Raw genomic sequence first — 23,135 nt, forward strand, 5'->3', positions numbered from 1 at the left:
TTGATTCAGGCAAAAAAAAACAATCTTGAGGGGTCCTTGCTTTCTTGTCTGCCATCTTTATTATTTTATGCAGACTCTGGCTAGTCAAACTCAAGCTGTGTAACATTAAATCACACCCAACAACTTCACCCCGCCAGAAATTAAGAGAAGCAGTGCATTAAGTACTTTTCCCTTATCTTAAGTGTCTGTAAGTGAAGAAAGCATATTTGTGGCCAAGGCTTACTTGTACTTTCAAGCCCAGCTGACTGAGTGTCCAGGTGAATGGATTGCAATGGTGCTAATATCACTTTCAGGAATACAGATTAAAAAATATTCTGAAAGGGCACCTTGTATTTATCACCCAAGCTACAACCACAAATGCAAAGATGGGTAGTCACTGAAACAGAGCTCAGTCTACACTGGAGACACTGCACCAGGCCCTTCCTCTATGTCATCTTATTTAATACAACAATCCTACAAGATTGTCCCCAGTCCTCAAATGAAAAGTAACACTCAAAGAGATTAAGTAACTTGTCTAAAGAAACACAACTACTACAAGCCAAAGCTAGAATTTAAATCTGCTTGCCTCCAAAGAAACAGTGCCTCAAATAATAACAATTTCACGAAATCACGTTACCTAATAATTGCCTCCAGGCATTTAAAGAATTATCCTATTGACATAGGTAGTTACTTTACTCAGTGTGAACAGAGAGGGCAAAACGTGGACCAAGTGACAAATACATAGGAAGCAGGTTTAGGCTCCAAACGTAGGTAAATGTTAGAATAATTAGAGCTGTCCAACAATGGAGATAGTACAAGCCCCAAGAAGACAAGCTTGAAAATCCCCCAACAAGACAAGCTTGAAAATTCCCCAACAAGACAAGCTTGAAAATCCCCTAACTAGACAAGCTTGAAAATCCCCCAACAAGACAAGCTCGAAAATCACTTGGGGCAATGCAGAGGAAGTTGGATGAAGGGAACTCAAGGATCCTTCCAATGCCAAGAGTCACGGATTCTATCACATGTAGCAGGCACATCTGTAAACTTACATATTCAGAGTTTCTGTATATCAGTTTTGAATAGTCTTACTTCTTGTTAATGTTCCTTTGAGAGTGAGGAAAATTGGATATGAGGGGAAAGGGACTGGAAGAGAACCTATGGAGAAAGAGAAACATAGGGAAAAATCTCTATAAAGAATCTGAGTCCATGAAACTTAGGGGCAATGCCTTCCCTAACTGTAAATTATTGAAACAAATAGACAATTTTAATCTTTTTTCCTTAAAATAAACTTTAAGGAAGAGTTGGAAAGAAGGAAGGAGAAGAGTAGGGTTGGTGGGCAAGAAGAAAGAACAAAGAGTGACTTACAGAATGAGAGCCCCATTCTCCATTGTCTGTAAGTTTTACCCACTTGTCTGTGGTGGTGTCCATCTCCTGGCACTGATCATTTTGAATCTGTGGATTAAACAAAAGAGTCCCAGTAAAGCTTCTTGAATAATAGCTTTAATTAAATTCTGTACCCAGTACAGGGCAGACTAAAAGAATTTCTTTCAATACATAGGGAGCAATGGTCATGAGTAATTCTCAACAAGTAAATACACCAAGACCTCTGGACCCTAAGTGACAACAGCATATGGATGAGTGGTTCTAAGTAAACTGACCTCATTATTGTAACAAAAAGCCCAGCCCATCAAGGAGGAGGGAAAATAAGAGAGACAGAGAGTGTGCAGAGTTAACAGTGACAATGCCTGTGAAAGAGAAGTCATTACCAAAAATTCAAAATGTTTTAACACAGCTTGCACTCACCAATTAGACCCAATGGTATAAAAATAAACAGTCTGTTTTTACGATATTTGGAGCCATAAATTTTTTAATTAATAAATAAGTGATGTCTCCTGTGTTTTCAATTCCACAGGACTTAATTCAAGTATGTAGGTAGGTAACTATGGCCAAAGTCAAATTCTCAAATTATTTGAGGATAAACTGTAATCCTTTATCACGCCAGTTCAGATGACTACAGCTAATATCTTTAGCACTATCACTTTGTATTTCTCAGGCAATTCTTCCAAAATGCCTGTGGGTTAAAACCCATTGCTGTCAAGTCAATTCCAAGTCATAGTGACCCTATAGGACAAAGCAGGACTACCCTGTAGGGTTTCCAAGGCTGTAAGTTCTACGTAAAAAGACTGCCACATCTTTCTCCCGTAGAGTTGCTGGTGGGTTCAAACTGCCAACCTTTTGGTCAGCAGTTGAGTGCTTAACCACTGCACTCCCAGGGCTCCCTGCCTGTAGATTAGGAACTCTGCTTTTCCAGATCTACAAAGAATACCGAGACCTTAAAAACCTAGCACATCTTCCCAGTATTGTACAATAGTCAGCAACCGAATAGGGTTAAGATGACATCTCATCACCTCCACTTTAACCAAAATGTTTAATTCTTCTCTAAATCATTTTGCCTCTTCCCTCATCCTCCTGACCAATTTACAAACAACATAAAAATATTCTCAGTAAAAGATATTTCCTAAAGACTTACTAACTAAAAAATAGATCCTTTTACCACCCAAACACCACAGAATAATACCTAATGAAGATATTTGCTTTAATTACAACTAAGTGTCATATTTATACTATAAGTATAATGGCCATCTTAATACAAGTGTTACAACATTCGAGAGCAATATGGACCTGGATATACCTTGGATGGTCATTATTTGGATAAGCTGGCTTTTTTTTTTTTCAGCTGAAAGACATTATGAATTATCATATATTCTGTCATTTTGAGCTATCTTACTCATTCCAGAAGTAGTAAATATATAACCATATTCCAATCACTTATTCTCTCTAGGTTTCACTTGCATCATTAAAAAAAAAAAAGGAGGAGTCACAGATTCTTGTAAAAATACCAGACTTAATGGTCTGACTGAGACTAGAAGGACCCCAGAGGTCATGGTCCCCAGACCTTCTGTTACCACAAGACAGGAACCATTCCCAAAGCCAATTCTTCAGACAGGGATTGGACCGGACTATGGGACAGAAAATGATACTGGTGAAGAATGAGCTTCTTGGATCAAGTAGACACATGAGACTATGTGGACAGCTCCTGTCTGGAGAAGAGATGAGAGGGCAGAGGGGGTCAGAAGCTGGCAGAATGAACACAAAAACAGAGAGTGGAGGGAAGGAGTGTGCTATCTCATTAGAGGCAGGGCAACTAGGAGTATACAGCAAGGTATATATAAGTTTTTGTATGATAGACTGACTTGGTTTGTAAACTTTCACTTAAAGCACAATAAAAAAAATTTTTTAAAAAGGAGGGAGTCAAATGAGAGTCCCGTTTAATTCTAAAATTAAATATTTTAATGCTTGAAGTTATGTAACATCCACATATGTAACTCCCAGAGCACAACTAGCCTCTTTAACAGTCTTCAGCCATCTCCTTTCCATTAACCATCAGCATGGTAACTGTGAAGTGATGACTCTCTGAGCCAGTAAATGGCAACCAATAAAGCTGAAACATCAGTAAAAGGGGGGAAATAGAGGCACATGAACTTGCAGACAATAAAGAGAAGAACAAAGTCATCACTGAAAGGAAGTAATGAAACTATGTCATAAGAGTACTTTTACTGATAGATCTCAAAGGACTTATGGGGCAATACAAAACCAAATATTTATTCTAAGTAGACAACAAGAGGTGATATACCTGTTCTGCAGAGGAAGAGTCCAGTGAAAAGAAGAGAGATTATTATCTAGAACAGTCACTTTCAACTTTGGCTGTATGTTGGAATAACCTGGGGAGCTGTCAAAAATTTAGAAGCCCAAGTCTCATCCCAGAACAAATAAACTAAAATATCTGAGAGTGGAACCCAAGCATCTGTATTTTTTAAAGCTCCTCAAAGGATTCCTACGAGCAGCCAAATTTGAGACCTATTGATACGGACAGAGCCCTGGTGGTTCAGTGGTTAACAGCTCAGCTACTAACCCAAAGGTCAGCAGTTCAAATCCACCAGCTACTCCTTGAAAACCCTATGGGGCAGTTCTACTCTGTCCTATAAGGTCGCTATGAGTTGGAATCAATTTGACAGCAACGGGCTGGGGCTTTTTTGTTTTTTGTTGATGTTGACTAGAATTTGGACTTCCTGGATTGCAAATCTTGCCAATTTTTGAGGGGGGAAAAAGATTTAAGGGGATATTGAATGTTTGGGACAACATTAGGTAACTGCCTCGCTTCTTAATTTTATTTTAACTTTAGCAACATTGCCAAAATGCCCCATGAATAGTTATTCACTATGTGTAGTGTTTTGCAAATAAATTACAGCTTAAAAAGTCAGTATCTTTGAATGTTCTTTACCATCTTAACTCTTCAAACAATATTAGAGCTAGGAGGTGCCTTAAAAAGGTATTATCACACAATTCACCTTACAGAAGACAACGCTGAAGGACAGAACGTTAACTTACTTGCCCAATTATCACATCGCATTCCAAATTGCAGAGTTTGGAATAGAGCCAGAATCTCCTGACTTCAAATCCAGGACTCATACTTTCATAGAAAATGTCTCTTGCTATCAAAGTTCTGACTTAGAATTTTCCATTTTCAGGAGCAATATAAAATTTTTTTAGAACTATTAGTACATTTGTCCTCTAAATCTGGACCACTGAAACATTTAACAAGATATTTTTCCCGGTTGCTTGCAAAACACACACTTTGTTCAGTGTAAGAAGTCAATCTGAAAACATTTTCTTAAGCATTTGAGTAATTGCCACAACAAATATTTGCTAGATTAGAAACATAAAATAGTTAAGTAAATTTAGTGGTAATATTCTATTCTGTAAGAGTAACTTTTATCCTATATCTGTAATGCTATTTAGCCTCTTCCCAGAGACATCAACTATTCCATCCACTGATTCCTGATTCCTTTAGATTGTACAAAATTCACAGAATGAGAAATACATACCATTTCTACTTTCAAAGTGTTGTCCATAAATACATTTAAATAACTCTAATTAGCAAAAAAAAAAAAATTTAATTACAAAAAAGACCTTCTTAAATGAAAATTAAAACCAGTAGAAACTTCATTTTTAACAAAATAGCATGTGTAGCTATGAAAACAAAATTAAAGTGAATCTTGTTGAAAATATCTGTCACACAAGAAGTCTAAACAAAATGGCCATATCTAATGATCACAACCGAAGTAAAACAAGCCCAGTGTTACTCCACAAGGTGAGAGTTCAGAGGTAAAGAAATTAATATTAGCCAGAAAACAAAAACAAAACGGTTTTTAAAAATTTCTTTGGCTCTCAAAAGGTTCAGTTAATACAAAAACCTGAGGAGACGTAAAACATAATGGGAGCAACTGATTAAAGGAAATTTTACATGAATGTCCCTTAAAAAGTAAATTACAGAATATAAAGTCCTTACAAAGAACTCAAAGAAGATGTTGTTGTCGACATACTGGTACTCAAAGAAGACATAACCTGACTTCTTAAGGTGAACAGCATAGATCAAAGATACCGTACAATCATCACGATTAGACTCTATGTAATTTCCACGAGGGATCCAAGAAGAGCTGTGGAAACAAAACCAAGGGCATTTCACGTTAGCATTCAGAAGCCTCTTCTGTTCACAAAGCTGTATAACCCAGATCCAGACGTAAGTTCCCTGAGCAAAGCATAGCAGAGAAAATCAGAAGCTTCTCCAGAACTCAAACACAAGCTCTATTATAGAGCAGAGTTTCATTTCTTAGGGCACCTGATTTTCTGAATCTTGTTAAGATAGACTTGCTATGAAACTGCTCTTTTCACCTAAAATTTGACCACCAAATACCAAAAAAAAAAAAAGCCCACTGCCATTGAGTCAATTCCAACTCATAGCGACCCTTATAGGACAGAGCAGAACTGTCCCACATGGTTTCCAAGGAGCACCTGGTAAAATTGAACTGCCATCATTTTGGTTAGCAGCTGTAGCTCTTAATCACTGGGCCACTAGGGTTTCCGACCACCAAATAAGTATTTGTAGGTAGAAATATTCTCTCACACAACATGTGAAGTTTTATTTATATATATACACACACAGGTGTCCTTGCTATGAGAGAAAAAATATAGATCACAGTTTCGAAGTATAAAGTAGGAAGAAAAGTTTGAGATTTTATGTAAAAAACAAAACCAAAAATTAAGAAAATATATTCGTTTTATCTTACGGTTAACAAAATTTAACCAAAAATGCAACCATCAGCTAATTCTCAGAATTAACCCATAATGAGTAACATGCTAACTTTTTGGGCAAAGCTATTTTGTTTTTTGGTTTTTTATTGAACTTTAGACGAAGGTTTACAGAACAAACTAGTTTCTCATTAAACAGTCAGTACACACATTGTTCTATGACATTGGTTAACAACCCCACGACATGTCAACACTGTCCCTTCTCAACCTCGGGTTCCCTATTACCAGCTTTCCTGTTCCCTCCTGCCTCCTAGTCCCTGCCCCTGGGCTCGTGTGCCCCTTCGGTCTCCTTTTGTTTTATGGGCCTGTCCAATCTTTGGCTGAAGGGTGAACCTCAGGAGTGACTACATTACAGAGCAAAAAGGGTATCCGGGGGCCATACTCTCAGGGTTTCTCCAGTGTGTCAGGCCATCTAGTCTGGTTTTTATTTTTGAGTTAGAATTTTGTTCTACATTTTTCTCCAGCTCTGTCCAGGACCCACTATTGTGATCCTTGTCAGAGCAGTCCGTGGTGGTAGCTGGGCACTATCTAGTTGTACTGGACTCAGTCTGGTGGAGGTCATGATAGATGTGGTCCATTATTCCCTTGTATCTTTAGTTTTCTTCATTCTTCCCTGCTCCCGAAGGGATGAGACTGGGCAAAGCAATTTCTAACCAAACAGTATGATAACACAACTTAACATTCTTCTCTTCAGATTTAACTTTTTATCTGGGTGAGAACGTCCAAGATGCCTGAATATTAACAGTGAGATTTTGGCAAATTCTTTTCTTTTTTTCTAACAGAAAAGAATCTGAATGAAAGACTAAGACTTCCCCATGCAAACATAACTGAATAACAGGTGCTGAATTTGCCTTTTCTCTTTAACAACCTATTAAACTAAACAAAATATAAGAATCATTTTCAAGTATTGGTAATAGGTAGTGCTGGACTGAGATTTTTAAAAGCAGGAAAGTGCGTGGGGTAAAGCCCAAATTCACTTTTTTTTTTTTTTAAATAATTTTCATTGTGCTTTTAGTGAAAGTTTACAAATCAAGTCAGTCTCTCACACAAAAACCTATATACACCTTGCTACACACTCCCAAATACTCTCCCCCTAATTTTTTTTTTTTTTTTTTTTTAATGAGACAGCCTGCTCTCTCCCTCCATTCTCTCTTTTTGTGTCCTTTTCGCCAGCTTCTAACCCCCTCCACCATCTCATCTCCCCTCCAGGCAGGAGATGCCAACATAGTCTCAAGTGTCCACCTGATCCAAGAAGCTCACGCCTCACCAGCACCCCTCTCCAACCCATTGTCCAGTCCAATCCATGTCTGAAGAGTTGGCTTCGGGAATGGTTCCTGTCCTGGGCCAACAGAAGGTCTGAGGGCCGTGACCACCCAGGTCCTTCCAGTCTCAGTCATACCATTAAGTCTGGTTTTATGAGAATTTGGGGTCTGCATCCCACTGATCTCCTGCCCCCTCAGGGGTTCTCTGTTGTGTTGCCTGCCAGGGCAGTCATCGGTTGTAGTCGGGCACCATCTAGTTCTTCTGATCTCAGGAGGACGTAGTCGCTGATTCATGTGGCCCTTTCTGTCTCTTGGGCTCGTAATCACCTCGTGTCCTTGGTGTTCTTCATTCTCCCTTGATCCAGGTGGGTTGAGACTAATTGATGCATCTCAGATGGCAGCTTGTTAGCATTTAAGAGCCCAAACGCCACTCTTCAAAGTGGGATGCAGAATGTTTTCTTAATAGATTTTATTATACCAATTGACTTAGATGTCCCCTGACACCATGGTCCCCAGACCTCTGCCCCTGCTACGCTGGCCTTCGAAGCATTCAGTTTATTCAGGAAACTTCTTTGCTTTTGGTTTAGTCCAATTGTGCTGACCTACCCTGTATTGTGTGCTGTCTTTCCCTTCACCTAAAGTAGTTCTTATCCACTATGTAATTAGTGAATGCCGCTCTCCCACTTTCCCTCCCTCCCCCGTCTCGTAACCATAAAAGAATGTTTACTTCTCAGTTTAAACTGTTTCTCAAGTTCTTATAATAGTGGTCTTATACAATATTTGACCTGTTGCAACTGACTAATTTCACTCAGCATAATGCCTTCCAGGTTCCTCCATGTTATGAAATGTTTCACAGATTTCGTCACTGTTCTTTATCCATGCGTAGTATTCAACTGTGTGAATATACCATAATTTATTTATCCATTCATCCGTCGATGGGCACCTTGGTTGCTTCCATGTTTTTGCTATTGTAAGCAGTGCTGCAATAAACATGAGTGTGCAAAATCTGTGCGTGTAAAGGCTCTTATTTCTCTAGGATATATTCCAAGGAGTGGGATTGCTGGATCGTATGGTAGTTCTATTTATAGCTTTTTAAGGAAGCGCCAAATTGATTTCCAAAGTGGTTGTACCATTTGACATTCCCACCAGCAGTGTAGAAGTGTTCCTATCTCTCCACAGCCTCTCCAACATTTATTATTTTGTGTTTTTTGGATTAATCCAAGCCTTGTTGGAATGAGATGAAATCTCATTGTAGTTTTGATGTGCATTTCTCTAATGGCTAATGATCATGAACATTTCCTCACATATCTGTTAGCTACCTGAATGTCTTCTTTAGTGAAGTGTCTATTCATATCTTTTGCCCATTTTTTAATTGGGTTACCAAATTGACTTTTTTGACTTTCTTCCTCAGGACAGTTTACAGGCCGTGGCACAAGGAGGTAGTGCCTAAACAGAGCACAGTGGTCTCAATGAGCTGAGAAGGCATGGATCAGTGCTAAGGGTAGCTGAAATGGTGATAAATTATAGGCCCAAACCAGAGAAAACAGACTCCCGAAGTCTATATGGAGTTTCCCTGTAAGTCCTGGGAACTGGACTAGACTGTGCGAGTCTAGAGAAAATAGCTGCTACATGGCTGAGATATAATCAGAGAGGTGACTTTAACAGGAGTTATTGGAAATCCAGGCCAGCCAGAGAGGAGACTACTTGATGAGCACATTAGACATCCATTGGAAACTCTAGAACTGCCATGCCAAGGAGGAAGGGCCATGCCCTGCTGGAGGTATCAGGAAATGTTTAAATAAAAGGCCTGAGAGTAAATATTTTTGGCTTTGTAGGCCATCTGGTTTCTTTTACATCTACTTGACTCTGCCATTATATCTCAAAAGCAGCCATAGATAATACATTAAAAAATGGGTGCAGCTGTGTTCCATTATAACTGTATTTACAAAACCAGATGGGCCACAGGCTATAGTTTGCCTACCCCTGCCCTACAGTAAAGGCTGTGACCTAGAATTAAATGTAAAACTAACATAGATCCAGCCTAAAAAAAAAAACCAGGCCTGATGAGATCAAGGTGATCTTCTAGTATATAAAGTGCCTGACAGAACAAAACTCAACATCCTTTAAATGAAGAAAATACAATCCACTTTCTCTACACTTTAACATTCACGATGCCCAGGATCCAAACAAAATGTACTAGACATGAAATGAAATGGGAAAACATGACCCTTAGTTGAGAAAAAAGCCAACCAATAAAAATAGACAAGTACTTAAAATAGCTCTTACAAACATAATCATTAAATGAAAGATGAACATAATGAGTGAATAAATGGAGAATCTCAAGTATTTTAAGAGAAATAAAAACTATAAAAATAAACTAAGTGAAAATTCTAGAACCAAAAATTACAATATATAAAATAAAAAAAAAAACTCACTAAATGAGTTTAACAACAAGTTAAACAGAAATTATGTGATCTGAAGTACAGAAAAGAAAAAACCTTGAAAAAAATTCTCAAACTTTTTAGACAATACTAAGTGGTCTTACATGTAATTGCAGTAATGGACGAGAAGCAAAAAAATTTTTTTTTTATGAAATGATGACTAAAAAATTCCCCTATTTGGTGACAAATATTAGCTCCCAAATCCAAGAACCTCAATAAACTGGAAGCAGGATACATACAAAGAAAGCCAAGCCTAGGAACACCACAGTTAAGCTGCTGAACAGCAGAGGTATAAAGTACATCTTATAAGGAGTCAGAGAACTAAAGACACATTATATACACAGGAAATAATGGCTGATTTTCCACCACAAATAAGGGATTTCAGAAGATAACAGAAAACACAGAACTCTATATCCAACACAATAGCCTTCAAAAATGAGGATGAAATAAAAATATTTTTAAATAAACAAAAGCTTGGAGAATTTGTCACCAGCAGATCTAAATTACAAGAAATAATAAAGACAATTTATAGGCTGAAGGGAAATATTAGATGGACACTCAGATCTTTAGAAAAGATGAAAGAACACCAATAATGGTATGTAGATGAGCATAAAAGGCTATATTTTTTTCATTTCTTAAGCTTTTTAAAAGACCACTGATGATTTAAAATATAATATAATATATGAGGATGGCAGAGAACCAGGCACTATTTTGTTCTATTGTACACAGGGTGAGTCGGAACTGACTCAATGGCACCTAACAACAACAACAGTAATCATTATATCGTTGAGTTTATTACATGTATCTAAATAGAATATATGACAATAGCACAAGGAGGAGGTTTTAAATGTAACTATGCTGTTTTAAGGTTTTTAATAAGGTTTTTACATACTATATAAATGTACAATAACAACTCTACACTATGAAAAGGATGTGTAATTTAATTTCCAAAAAAAAAAATCCTAGAGCCATCATCAAAAAAAAAAGTAAAATCCAAGGAGAAAAAGCTAAAAAAGCAAATGAAGAAATAAAATACAATTCTAAAAAAACACTAGAGTAACCCAAAATAAGGTAGGATAGGAGAAAGAAGGGGAAAACTAGATAGGACAAATAAAAAAAACAAGAGGATGGTAAACCAAACCTAACCACATCAGTAATTATATTGAATATAATTACCAAAAAACCTACTGCCATCAAGTTCATTCTGACTAATAGCAACCCTACCGACAGAGTGGAACTGCCCCATAGGGTTTCCAAGGTGTGGCTTGTGGATTCAAACTGCCAACCTTTTAGTTAGCAGCCATAGCTTTTAACCACTGAGCCACCAGGACTCCTGAATTATGCCCCACTTAAAAAGCAGAGATCATCAAACTGGACAAAAGCAAAACCTATCTATATGCCATTTAAAAGAAAGTTCTTTAAATATAAAGGCTCAAAGAGTTTGAAAATTAAAAGATGGGAAAAAATACCATGTAAACAGTAAGCATAAGAAAGCTACATTAATATCAGCAAGGTTTTAAAAGGATTAGTTCATCAGTAAGATACAATAATCCTAAATGTGTTTGCACCAAACTACAAAATACATGAAGCAAAAAAACAGAGAGAAACAAAGGGAGAAATAGACAAATCCACAAACATACATGGAGATTTTAACACCCCTCTCTCAGTAATTGACAATGAAAGTAAACAAAAAAGTTAGTATGGATATAGAAGACTTGAACAGTACTACCAGCCAACTTAACTGATATTTATAGGACACTATTTTTTTTTTTCACACATTGCTGGAAACCCTGGTGGTATAGTGGTTAAGTGCTACAGCTGCTAACTAAAAGGTCAGCACTTTGAATCCACTAGGTACTCCTTGGAAACTCTACGGGGCAGTTTTACTCTGTCCTATGGGGTCGCTATGAGACTCGAGGGCAATGGGTTTGGTTTGGGGTTTTTTATATATATATATTGCTGGAGCCCTGGTGGCACAGTGGTTAAGAGCTTGGCTGCTAACCAAAAGGTCGGCAGTTCAAATCCACCAGCCACTCTTTGGAAACCCTATGGGGCTGTTCTATTCTGTCCTATATGGTAACTATGCATTGGAATCAACTCTATGGCAGCGGGTTTTGTTTCGTTTTGTTTGTATCTAAGAACTGCAGAGTACACAATCATTTCAAGAGCACATGGAACATTAACTAAGACAGACTAGATGCTAAACCATAAAACAAATGTCATTAAATTTCAAAAGACTGAAATCTTAAGTTAACCATAAAGCAAAACCATTGCGTAGAGTTGATTCTGGCTCATGTCGATCCTATAGGACAGAGCAGAACTGCCCTGATGGGTTTCCAAGGAACAGCTGGTGGATTCGAACTGCCAACCGTTTGTTTAGCAGCCATAGCTCACAGGAGCTCTTAAACACTGAGCCACCAGGGCACCAAATTAACCACACCAAAAAAAAACCGTTGTCCTGTCAATTCTGACTCATAGCAAGCCTACAGGACAGGGTAGAGCTGCCCCATAGGATTTCCAAGGAGCAGTTGGTGGATTCAAACTGCCTACCTTTTGGTTAACAGCCAAGTTCCTAACCACTGAGCCACCAGGGCTCCAAATTAACCATACCCAACCATAAGACCTTCTAATTATCAAAGGTTACCATTAAGAAAATGAAAAGACAAGCTCCAGACTGAGAGGAAATATTATGTATTATATATACATATAAGAATAGGGAGCCCTGGTGGTACAGTGGTTAAGAGTTTGGCTGCTAACCAAAAGGTCAGCAGTTGAATCGCTCCTTGGAAACCCTATGGGGCAGTTCTACTCTGTCCTATGGGGTCACTATGAGTTGGAACTGACTAGGCAGCAACAGAGACATACATATAAGGAGCCCTGGTGGCACAATGGTTAAGCACTCAGCTGTCACTGAAAGGTCAATGGCTCAAACCCACCAGTCGCTCAGAGGTAGAAAGGACCAAGGGACCTGTTCTATAAAGAGTACAGCCTAGGAAACCCTATGGGAGCAGTTCTACGCTGTCCTAAAGGGTCCAAAGGATCGCTATGAGTCAGAATTGACTTGACAGCACACAACAACAACATACATATGTATGTGTGTGCGATATATACTAAATATTATATAAATATATACATGATAAGGACTTGTATCCAGAATCTGCAAAGAACTCGTACACCTGAACAATAAAATAACCAAAAAGTAGAAAATGGGCAAAATACCTGAACAGGTATCTCACTAAAGAAGATAAAACAAATGGCCATTAATCATACGAAAAGTGGTCAACATTATTCTACATCAGGGAAATTCAAATGAAAACCATAAGGAGATATAATTTCACATATTTACTAGAATGACTAAAATTAAAAAAAAATGACATATAGATGTTGACAAAGACTGACATGCACCATGTTGGCAAGCACATGGAATAACTAGAACTCTAATATACTGCGGGTGGGAGTATATGATGGCATAACCATTTGAAAAAAACTCTTCGGTTGTTTCTTGTAAAGTTCAATAAACATCTTTTATATAATCCAGCTAACTAAAAAGAAGCAAAAAGAATGCAAGACTGGATGGGTGGAAGGAAGGAAGGAAGGTAGGAAGATAATCACAGCAATATCAGACTAAAATTTACATTGAGAAAATTGTACTTGAAGATAATATATTGAAAACCTCTCTGATTAGTATTCAATTTCTTTGATGAATAAATTATTCCAGGTAGAAAAAGAAGCCATGTCAATATCTTGTGCCCACCAAGGCAAAAAGGTCCTATAACATATTCCTAGTGCCTACCTTTATGGATTACACACAAAGTACTGTGTATGTGTGTATATATATATATATATAGGGTTGTAGCATTAGAAATGATAACTTTGTGTGTGTGTGTATATATATATATATACACACATATGATAACACAAAGTTATCATTTCTAAAGCCACAATCCTATACAATAAAATGTCAATTAAAATAAGCCAGTGCCAGTTGGCAGAGAGAGTTCTCTGAGCTTGAGAGCAAGAAAGAAAGAGGAAGCAAGGGAGAAAGAGAGGAAGGAAAGGAGGGGGAAAGAGGAGAGGATGAAGGAAGGCGAGGAAACAAGACAAAAACACATCTTCTTTTAGCATAGCTAACTAATTCCCTGGTATCTTTGTTGTTTTTGCTGTTAGCTGCCATGGAGTCAGCCTCTGATTCATAGCAACCATATGCACAACACAACAAAACACTGAATCCCCATGATTGGAAGAGGAACAGACTGTTGTGATCCATAGAGTATTCACTGGTGATTTCTGGAAGCAGATTACCAGGCCTGTCTTCCTAGTCTGTCAGTCTAGAAGCTCTGCTGAAACTTGTTCAGCATCATAGCAACACACAAACTTCCATTGATAGGTGATGGCTGTGCATGAGGTGGATTGGCCAGCAACTGAACCTGGGTCTCAGACACAGAAGGTGAGAATTCTACCACTGAACCTCCACTGCTCCCTTAGACTATGGTAAAAATTTTTAATTTCTGAGAGGTCACTGCAATAAGTAGATAACCAGCGGCCCAAGTTTGTTTCCTAAACTTAGCCATGTGAAAGAAAATGTTACATGATCAATACATGAGAACGGGAAGGGGTACAGCCCCTTCCTGTTTTTTTCAGGGCTTCAAATCTGTTCGGCCCAGTTCAGTCACAACCGAGGAAGCGTCACTGGAACAGACCTGAATTTTTTAAGTTATGGTGGACTGGAATGGGAAAAATTACACTTCAAAGCCCTGCTAGAAACTAAGTCTCCCTCTTAGAGAACAAGGGCAGCATGCCCACTGCATAGCAACCAAATCTCTTGCCCTGAGATTTTGAGCATTGTCCAAAGCAGCGCTGCCTCCCTCAAAGATGGCAGCACCCCACTCAAAGATAGCAGCCAACTGCACTGCTTTGAATGTGTGTCAACTCTCCTACAGTCCTGCCAATAATCCAGTCTCACGCATCAGGCTCCTGAAAGGGCTTGCTATGCCTTTTCTGAGTGTCCCATTCCAGGGCTTCAACCCAATTTTCCCATTCCCAGCAGCGTGCCGAATCTGCCAAATTGTAAAACCTTGAGTCTGTTCCTGTTTTGCTTCGTGGTCCATGACTGAGCTGGTTTGAACCGGTTTGAAGCCCTGGTTTTTTCCCAAAACAATTTAATATTCCTCTGGCACTGTCATAAGCAAGCTAATAATTTACTATCGGAGAGGAAGAAAAGAAACAAAGAGGCTTTCTATCTGAAACAATCGAGTCTGTATATGTAGGTTATCAAAAAGACTATCTGAAATTATCCACTAAAAATTATAAAAAGATGTCACAAATTGAACCGTGTCCCCCCAAAATATGTATCAATTTGGCTAGCCCATGATTCCCAGTACTGTATGATTATCTGCCATTTTGTCATCTGATGGGATTTTCCTGTATGTTGTAAATCTTACCTCTATAATGTTAATGAGGCAGGATTAGAGGAAGTTATGTTAATGAGGCAGGACTCAATCTATAAGGTTAGGTTGTGTCTTGGGCCAATCTCTTCTGAAATACAAGAGAGAGAAGCCAGCAGAGAGAACTGGGGACCATATTACCACCAAGAAAGTAGTGCCAACGCTAAGGAATCCTCCAGAAAACGACTGAAACTAATAGAAGAGTTTGGCAGAGTCTCAGGTTATAAGATAAACATACAAAAATCATTTGGATTCCTCTACATCAACAAAAAGAACATCGAAGAGGAAATCACCAAATCAATACCATTCACAGTAGCCCCCAAGAAGATAAAATACTTAGGAATAAATCTTACCAAGGATGTAAAAGACCTATACAAAGAAAACTACAAAGCTCTACTATAAGAAATTAAAAAGGACATACTTAAGTGGAAAAACTTACCTTGCTCATGGATAGGAAGACTTAACATAGTAAAATGGCTATTCTACCAAAAGCCATCTGTACATACAATGCATTTCCGATCCAAATTCCAATGACATTTTCTAACGTGATGGAGAAACAAATCACCAACTTCATATGGAAGGGAAAGAAGCCCCAGATAAGTAAAGCATTACTGAAAAAAAGAACAAAGTGGGAGGCCTCACTCTACCTGATTTCAGAATATATTATACAGCCACAGTAGTCAAAACAGCCTGGTACTGGTACAACAACAGGCACACAGACCACTGGAACAGAATTGAGAACCCAGATATAAATCCAACCACATATGAGCAGCTGATATTTGACAAAGGCCCAGTGTCAGTTAATTGGGGAAAAGATAGTCTTTTTAACAAATGGTGCTGGCATAACTGGATATCCATTTGCAAAAAAATGAAACAGGACCCATACCTCACACCATACACAAAAACTAACTCCAAGTGGATCAAAGACCTAAACATAAAGACTAAAACGATAAAGATCATGGAAGAAAAAATAGGGACAACCTTAGGAGCCCTAATACAAGGCATAAACAAAATACAAAACATTACCAAAAATGACGAAGAGAAACCAGGTAACTGGGAGCTCCTAAAAATCAAACACCTATGCTCATCTAAAGACTTCACCAAAAGAGTAAAAAGACCACCTACAGACTAGGAAAGAATTTTCAGCTATGACATCTCCGACCAGCGCCTGATCTCTAAAATCTACATGATTCTGTTAAAACTCAACCACAAAAAGACAAACAACCCAGTCAAAAAGTGGGCAAAGGATATGAACACGCACTTCACTAAAGAAGACATTCAGGCAGCTAACAGATACATGAGAAAATGCTCTCGATCATTAGCCATTAGAGAAATGCAAATTAAAACTACGATGAGATTCCATCTCACTGCAACAAGGCTGGCATTAATTCAAAAAACACAAAATAATAAATGTTGGGAGAGGCTGCGGAGAGATTGGAACTCTTATACACTACTGGTGGGAATGTAAAATGGTAAAACCACTTTGGAAATCTATCTGGTGTTTTCTTAAAAAGTTAGAAATAGAACTACCATACAATCCAGAAATCCCACTCCTTGGAATATACCCTAGAGAAGTAAGAGCCTCTACACGAACAGATATATGCACACCCATGTTTACTGCAGCACTGTTCACAATAGCAAAAAGCTGGAAGCAACCAAGGTGTCCATCAACTGATGAGTGGTTAAATAAATTATGGTATATTCACACAATGGAATCCCACACATCGATAAAGAGCAGTGACGAATCTGTGAAACATTTCATAACATGGAGGAACCTGGAAGGCATTATGCTGAGTGAAATTAGTCAGATGCAGAAGGACAAATATTGTATAAGACCACTATTGTAAGATCTTGAGAAACAGTATAAACTGAGAAGAACATATTCTTTTGTGGTTACGAGATGGGGGAGGGAGGGAGGGTGGGAGAGGGTTTTTTACTGATTAGTTAGTAGATAAGAACTACTTTTGGTGAAGGGAAGGACAATACTCAACACACGGAAGGTCAGCTCAACTGGACTGGACCAAAAGCAAAGATGTTTCCAGGATAAACTGAATGCTTCGAAGGTCAGCAGAGCAAGGGCAGGCATTTGGGGACTATGGCTTAAGGGGACATCTAAGTCAATTGGCAAAATAAATTCTATTATGAAAACATTCTGCATCCCACTTTGAAGTGTGGCATCTGGGGTCTTAAACGCTAACGAGCGGCCATCTAAGATGCATCAATTGGTCTCAACCCACCTAGATCAAAGGAGAATGAAGAACACCAAGGTCACACAATAACTATGAGCCCAAGAGACAGAAAGGGCCACATGAACTAGAGACTTACATCATCCTGAGACCAGAAGAACGAGATGGTGCCCAGCCACAACCGATGACTGCCCTGACAGGGAGCACAACAGAGAACCCTTGAGGGAGCAGGAGAACAGTGGAATGCAGACACCAAATTCCCATAAAAAGACCAGACTTAATGGTCTGACTGAGACTAGAGGAATCCCGGCAGTCATGGTCCCCAAACCTTCTGTTGGCCCAGGACAGGAACCATTCCCAAAGACAACTCATCATACATGGAAGGGACTGGACAATGGGTTGGAGAGAGATGCAGATGGAGAGTGAGCTACCTGTATCAGGTGAACACTTGAGGCTGTGTTGGCATCTCCTGTCTGGAGGGAAGAGGGGAGGGTAGAGAGGGTTAGAAACTGGCAAAACAGTCACAAAAGGAGAGACTGGAAGGAGGGAGCGGGCTGACTCATTAAGGGGAGGTAGTAAATGGGAGTATGTAGTAAGGTGTATATAAGCTTATATGTGACAGACTGACTTGATTTGTAAACTTTCACTTAAAGCACAACAAAAATTATTAAAAAAAAAAAGAAAGAAAGAAAGAAAGTAGTGCCAGGAGCAGAGCATGTCCTCTGAACCCAGGGTCCCCGCACTGAGAAGCTCCTAGTCCAGGAGAAGATTGATGACAAGGACATTCCCCCAGAGCCAAAAGATAGAAAGTCCTCCCCTGGAGCTGGCGCCCTGAATTCAGACTTCTAGCCTCCTAGACTGTGAAAGAATAAATTTCTCTCTGTTAAAGCCATCCAATTGTGGTATTTCTGTTATAGCAGCACTAAATAACTAAGACGAATGTAGAAAAGAGTTTGTAGAAACGTCACTGGCTTGAGTGTAGCTACAAATATATTATTAAGAAATTAATTTGTTTTTCCAAGTTTTATCATATTTTTACATACAGTACCTATTATATCCTGAGGGCGATTATTAGAATTTCATGGAAACACAGCTCCATTATTTGTAATGACTGTCTAAAAAATAAAAAATATTTAATTCTTTGCAAATAGCCTTTTTAAAATATAATCAGCAACAAGACAATTCTCAACTTCTTTCTAGAAAAGAGCAAGTACACTTTTCTCAAGATTCTGTCAAGATTCAAAGACTCCTTTGGGTTCTTACTTGTTACAGCCATCTGCTCTGCTGTCAGAAGGACCCACCACAGTGTCCATGAAGGTTGCAACATTGGAAAATCCTGCTGGCAATTCATCCCATTCATCAAATTTGATGCCACTGCCCAAGGAGTAGGTGCCTTCACCACACTTACTGCATACCTGGTTCTTCATTTCTAGATACTCTCCAGAAGCACAGGAGAAAGCTGGAAGACAGAAGAATGGACAGTCCATGAGTCGCTGGCCATCCCTGTCAATTGCTTCCTTTTCACACTTGATAAATAAAATAATTTCAGAGTTATTTTTATAAAATTCAGATCATGTCACACCCTAACTGAACACTTCCAATGACTCCCTTTTCACTACATGCATTTCATATTCTGGCCCCAACCTATTTTACCAGGCTCATCCCTTGTCCCGCCCTCTTCCAAGTATAACAAAATTCATATCATTCTCCAAATATTTCATCCTCTTTCTTGCTGCTGTGTTCCTCTTTCCTTGGAGATCCAGACCGAACCATCTTCTCTCCCTGGAAAACTCCCTTTTCTAACTCTTCATGACAGACAATCCCCTGATCCCCCTAGGCTGTCAGCTGCACCTCCCTCAATGTTCCTATGATCTCTTTTTATAACTCCATTAAAGCACTTAATATATATAGACCCACTTACAGTTGATGTGAGACTGAGCTCCTAGAAACAAGAATCATTATCTTTGGTTTCCTAACTGTATCTGCCACAAACCAAGTCCAAATAAAATGTTTGCTGATCCAAAAAATGATAACTAGACAAAAAAGGGGTAACAGCAAATTCATCTTTCAAATGCAATAGCTTTACAAATATCTCCGCTCTAAAACCACAAGCCCACTTTTTCAGTATCCACAACCTTAACCTGGTCATTTCCACAACCTAAACCTTATTAGTGATGTCAAGTTCTCTGCTAAATTTGAGAACTTTACCCAGAGACAGCAGGTGTGGGCAATGTTAAGAACAGCCAACACAGTTACAGAGAAGAAGGCAGTTCTACTGCTAAGTTATTATTCATTCAACAAATGGCAAATCAATGTCCTCCAAGATTGTGCCTCTGGGTTCAGGGTGGTATTAGTGACTCCAACATGACAAAGGGCTTTTTAATCCTTTAATCAGGGTATTAAAGAAATGAGAACAAAATAAAACCTCCAAATTATCCATCGAAGAAAATATTTCCAGCAGAGAAGGAAGCAACAAAGCCTCACGTTTTAGCAGACTCCTCTTGTACAGTTCATTTGAAAACTTAGCCAGAAATAAAAACAAGCTAATTTTGAAAAACTAATTAAGGAATTAGAGCTAAAATTCACACCCATCTATTTGCTTATCCACTGAATTAACATAATGCTTTTCTTCAGAAAGGCTTAAGATGTTGTCGTACACTGAAACTTAGAACCTTCGAATCAACGTCCCATAATTAGTAAAACATCATAAAATAAAAACAAAAAAACAAACCCACTGTGATTGAGTTAATTCCAACTCATAGTGACCCACAGGACAGAGGAGAACTGCCCCACAGCGTTTCCAAGGCTGAAATCTTTACGGAAGCAGACGGCTACATCTTTCTCCCATGGAGCAGCTGATGAGTTCAAACCTCTGACCGTTCAGTTAGCAGCCAAATGCTAATACTGCATGTGGGCAGTATTGTGCCAGGTTGCGTCACTTCCTAATTCTGTGATCTTAAGTCAATTATTCCATTTCTCTAGGTCTTGGTTTCTGCTTGGAAAAATCAGATAATAATCAGAGCAGCTACCTCATAAGGCTATACTGAGAAGTACTGAGCACAGTATCTGGCATACAGCAAATGCTCACCACAGACTATTACCATTACTTCCAGCACTACCAAAAGAGAAACACGGTAATTGAAGAATATTTATTGTACTTTCTATAGTTTTTGGGTCTTTTTTATTTTGTTCAAAATATACACAGCAAAACATACACCAATTCAACAATTTCTACATGTACAATACAGTGACACTGATTACATTCTTCGAGCTGTGCAGCCATTCTCACCTTCCTTTTCCAATTTGTTCCCCCACCACCACCACCACTGACATAAATTCACTTTCCCCTAAGCTTCCTATCTAACCTTTTAAGCTGCTGTTTTCAATTTGATCCCAGATAGTAAGTTCTTTTAAAGGAGTCCCTGGGTAGTGCAAATGGTTAAACACTTAACTATTAGCCAAAAGGCTGGTGGTTTGGACCCACCCAGAGGTGCCTTGGAAGACAGGTCCGATGATCTGCTTCCGAAAGGTCACGACCTTGAAAACTATGGGACAGTTCTACTATACACACAAAGGGTCACCTGAGTCAGAATCCACTTGACAACAACAATACAGCAGTTCATGGATCTTTTAGCATACTTGAATTGAAACAATGTTTCCCTAACATGAACCAAAAGCTAGTAGTACACTAATCAGGTTTCAGCCAAATCTGCCTGGATTCCTATTTTGTAAATAAAGTTTTGTCGAAATACAGACACGCTCGTTCATATTTCTACGGTTACATACTGTCTGTGATTGCTTTCAAACCACAATGGCAGAGCTGAATAGTTGCAACAGAGACTACACAGTCCACAAAGCCAAGAATACTTATTTACTATCTGATAAAATAATTTTGGGAGACGGTTTAGTCTTGTGTTCAAAATTTAACATACAACTTACTTAATATGAAGTAATATTTTATGATTAAGTTTTATAAGGGACTCTAGAAGCTAAAAAGGAGAAGGTATTCGTGAAGCTTGTCTTCTAAGCACAATTATGCTATTAATAGTGTTTTTTATGCCTTGTTAAAATCATAAAGAATATCCCCAACTCTTTGAAAGGTGTTCTCTAAGGCCAGAAGGAAAATGGAGAGAGGAAGTTGAAATTTAATTACTAAACATTTGTCATGTACCAAGGGCTGTGTTTGGTACTTTACCAACACTTATGACAGACCTGTGAGGAAAGAAGGTATTATCCCCATTTATGAGATGAGGAAACGGGGAGATGGTGCATTTAAGAATTTTTTTTTTTTAATTAAAGACATCTAGTTAATAAGTTACAAAGCTGATATTCAAATTCAGGTCTGTCTTATTCCAAAGCTAGTGCCCCAAAGAAAATTCAATTCAGGCAATTACTATTACAACCAAAGCAAAAAACACAAGCAATTCCAACTGAATTTATTATTATATTTCACATCACTCTTCATTTCCTTTCCTGAATTCTTAAGCAACGTTCACATTTATTATAAAGCTATAAACATTTCCACCCTCAGATTTCTTGCAGAATTTGTTAAGTATTACACTTAAAACATACATTCCTGAAATATTTTACGAAGTTACTATCTTCTATACATCTCAATTTCCTCACCTGTAAAAGGAGGATAGTAATAATATCACAAAGAGTTGTTGTGGGAATAAACAAAATAATCCACATAAAGCATTTAGCACTGTGCCTGGCACAAAATGCACAAAAAATGTTAGCCACAATCGTTCACAATATAATTCAACAATCTGGGACATACACGTCAATAAGAGCATCTGCCACTGACTTAAATGTTTTTACATTTCTTCATAACAATAAGTAGTCAAGTTAGTTAAATGAATGTTGCTGTTGCTGCTGTTCTTGTTGTTGTTGCTGTCAGGTGCCGTCAAGTTAGTTTCTGACTCATAGTGACCCAATGAACAACAGAACAAAACACTGCCCAGTCCCTTGCCATCCTCACAATCCTTGTTATGTTTGAATCCATTGTTGCAGCCACTGTGTCAATCCATCTCATTGAGGGTCCTCCTCTTTTTCTCTCTCACCTACTTTACCAAGCACGATGTCCTTCTCAAGGGACTAGTCGCTCCTGATAACATGTCCAAAGTACATAAGATGAAGTCTCACTATGCTCCCTTCTAAGGAGCATTCAGGCTGTACTTTTTCCAAGACAGATTTGTTCATTCTTCTGGAAGTCCATGGTATATTCAACATTCTTCACCAGCACCATAATTCAAATGCATCAATTCTTCTTTGGTCTTCCTTCTTCATTGTCCAGCTTTCACATGCATATGAGGCCACTGAAAATACCATGGCTCGAGTCAGGTATCCGACTCATAGAGACCCTATACGACAGAGTAGAAATGCCCCATAGAGTTTCCAAGAAGCACCTGGTAGATTCGAACTGCCAACCTTTTGGTTAGCAGCCGTAGCTCTTAACCACTAGGTCACTGGGGTTTCAAAACTGACTCAACAGCAATGGGTTCGGTTTTGGTTTTTTGGGTAGGGCATACTTTAGTCATCAAAGCGACACCTTTGCTTTTTAAAGCTTTACAGAGGTCTTTTGCCACAAATATGCCCAATGCAATACTTCAT

General features: G+C 38.5%; 1 protein-coding gene across 3 annotated transcripts in view; it reads right to left on the reverse strand.

The window, feature by feature from the left end:
• Positions 1-23,135, reverse strand: part of ELAPOR2 (endosome-lysosome associated apoptosis and autophagy regulator family member 2) — a 185,676-nt gene that overhangs the window by 66,881 nt on the left and 95,660 nt on the right. For all 3 annotated transcript variants that reach the window (XM_064289935.1, XM_064289937.1, XM_064289936.1), the window contains 3 exons: positions 18,786-18,981; positions 5,390-5,537; positions 1,345-1,431 (listed from right to left, as the gene is read on the reverse strand). In XM_064289935.1, coding sequence (XP_064146005.1) covers positions 1,345-1,431; positions 5,390-5,537; positions 18,786-18,981 — 431 coding nt within the window. The remainder of the gene's footprint in view (positions 1-1,344; positions 1,432-5,389; positions 5,538-18,785; positions 18,982-23,135) is intronic.

This window comes from Loxodonta africana, chromosome 8 (assembly GCF_030014295.1).
Source record: "Loxodonta africana isolate mLoxAfr1 chromosome 8, mLoxAfr1.hap2, whole genome shotgun sequence".
In the NCBI taxonomy this organism is placed as follows: Eukaryota; Metazoa; Chordata; class Mammalia; order Proboscidea; family Elephantidae; genus Loxodonta; species Loxodonta africana.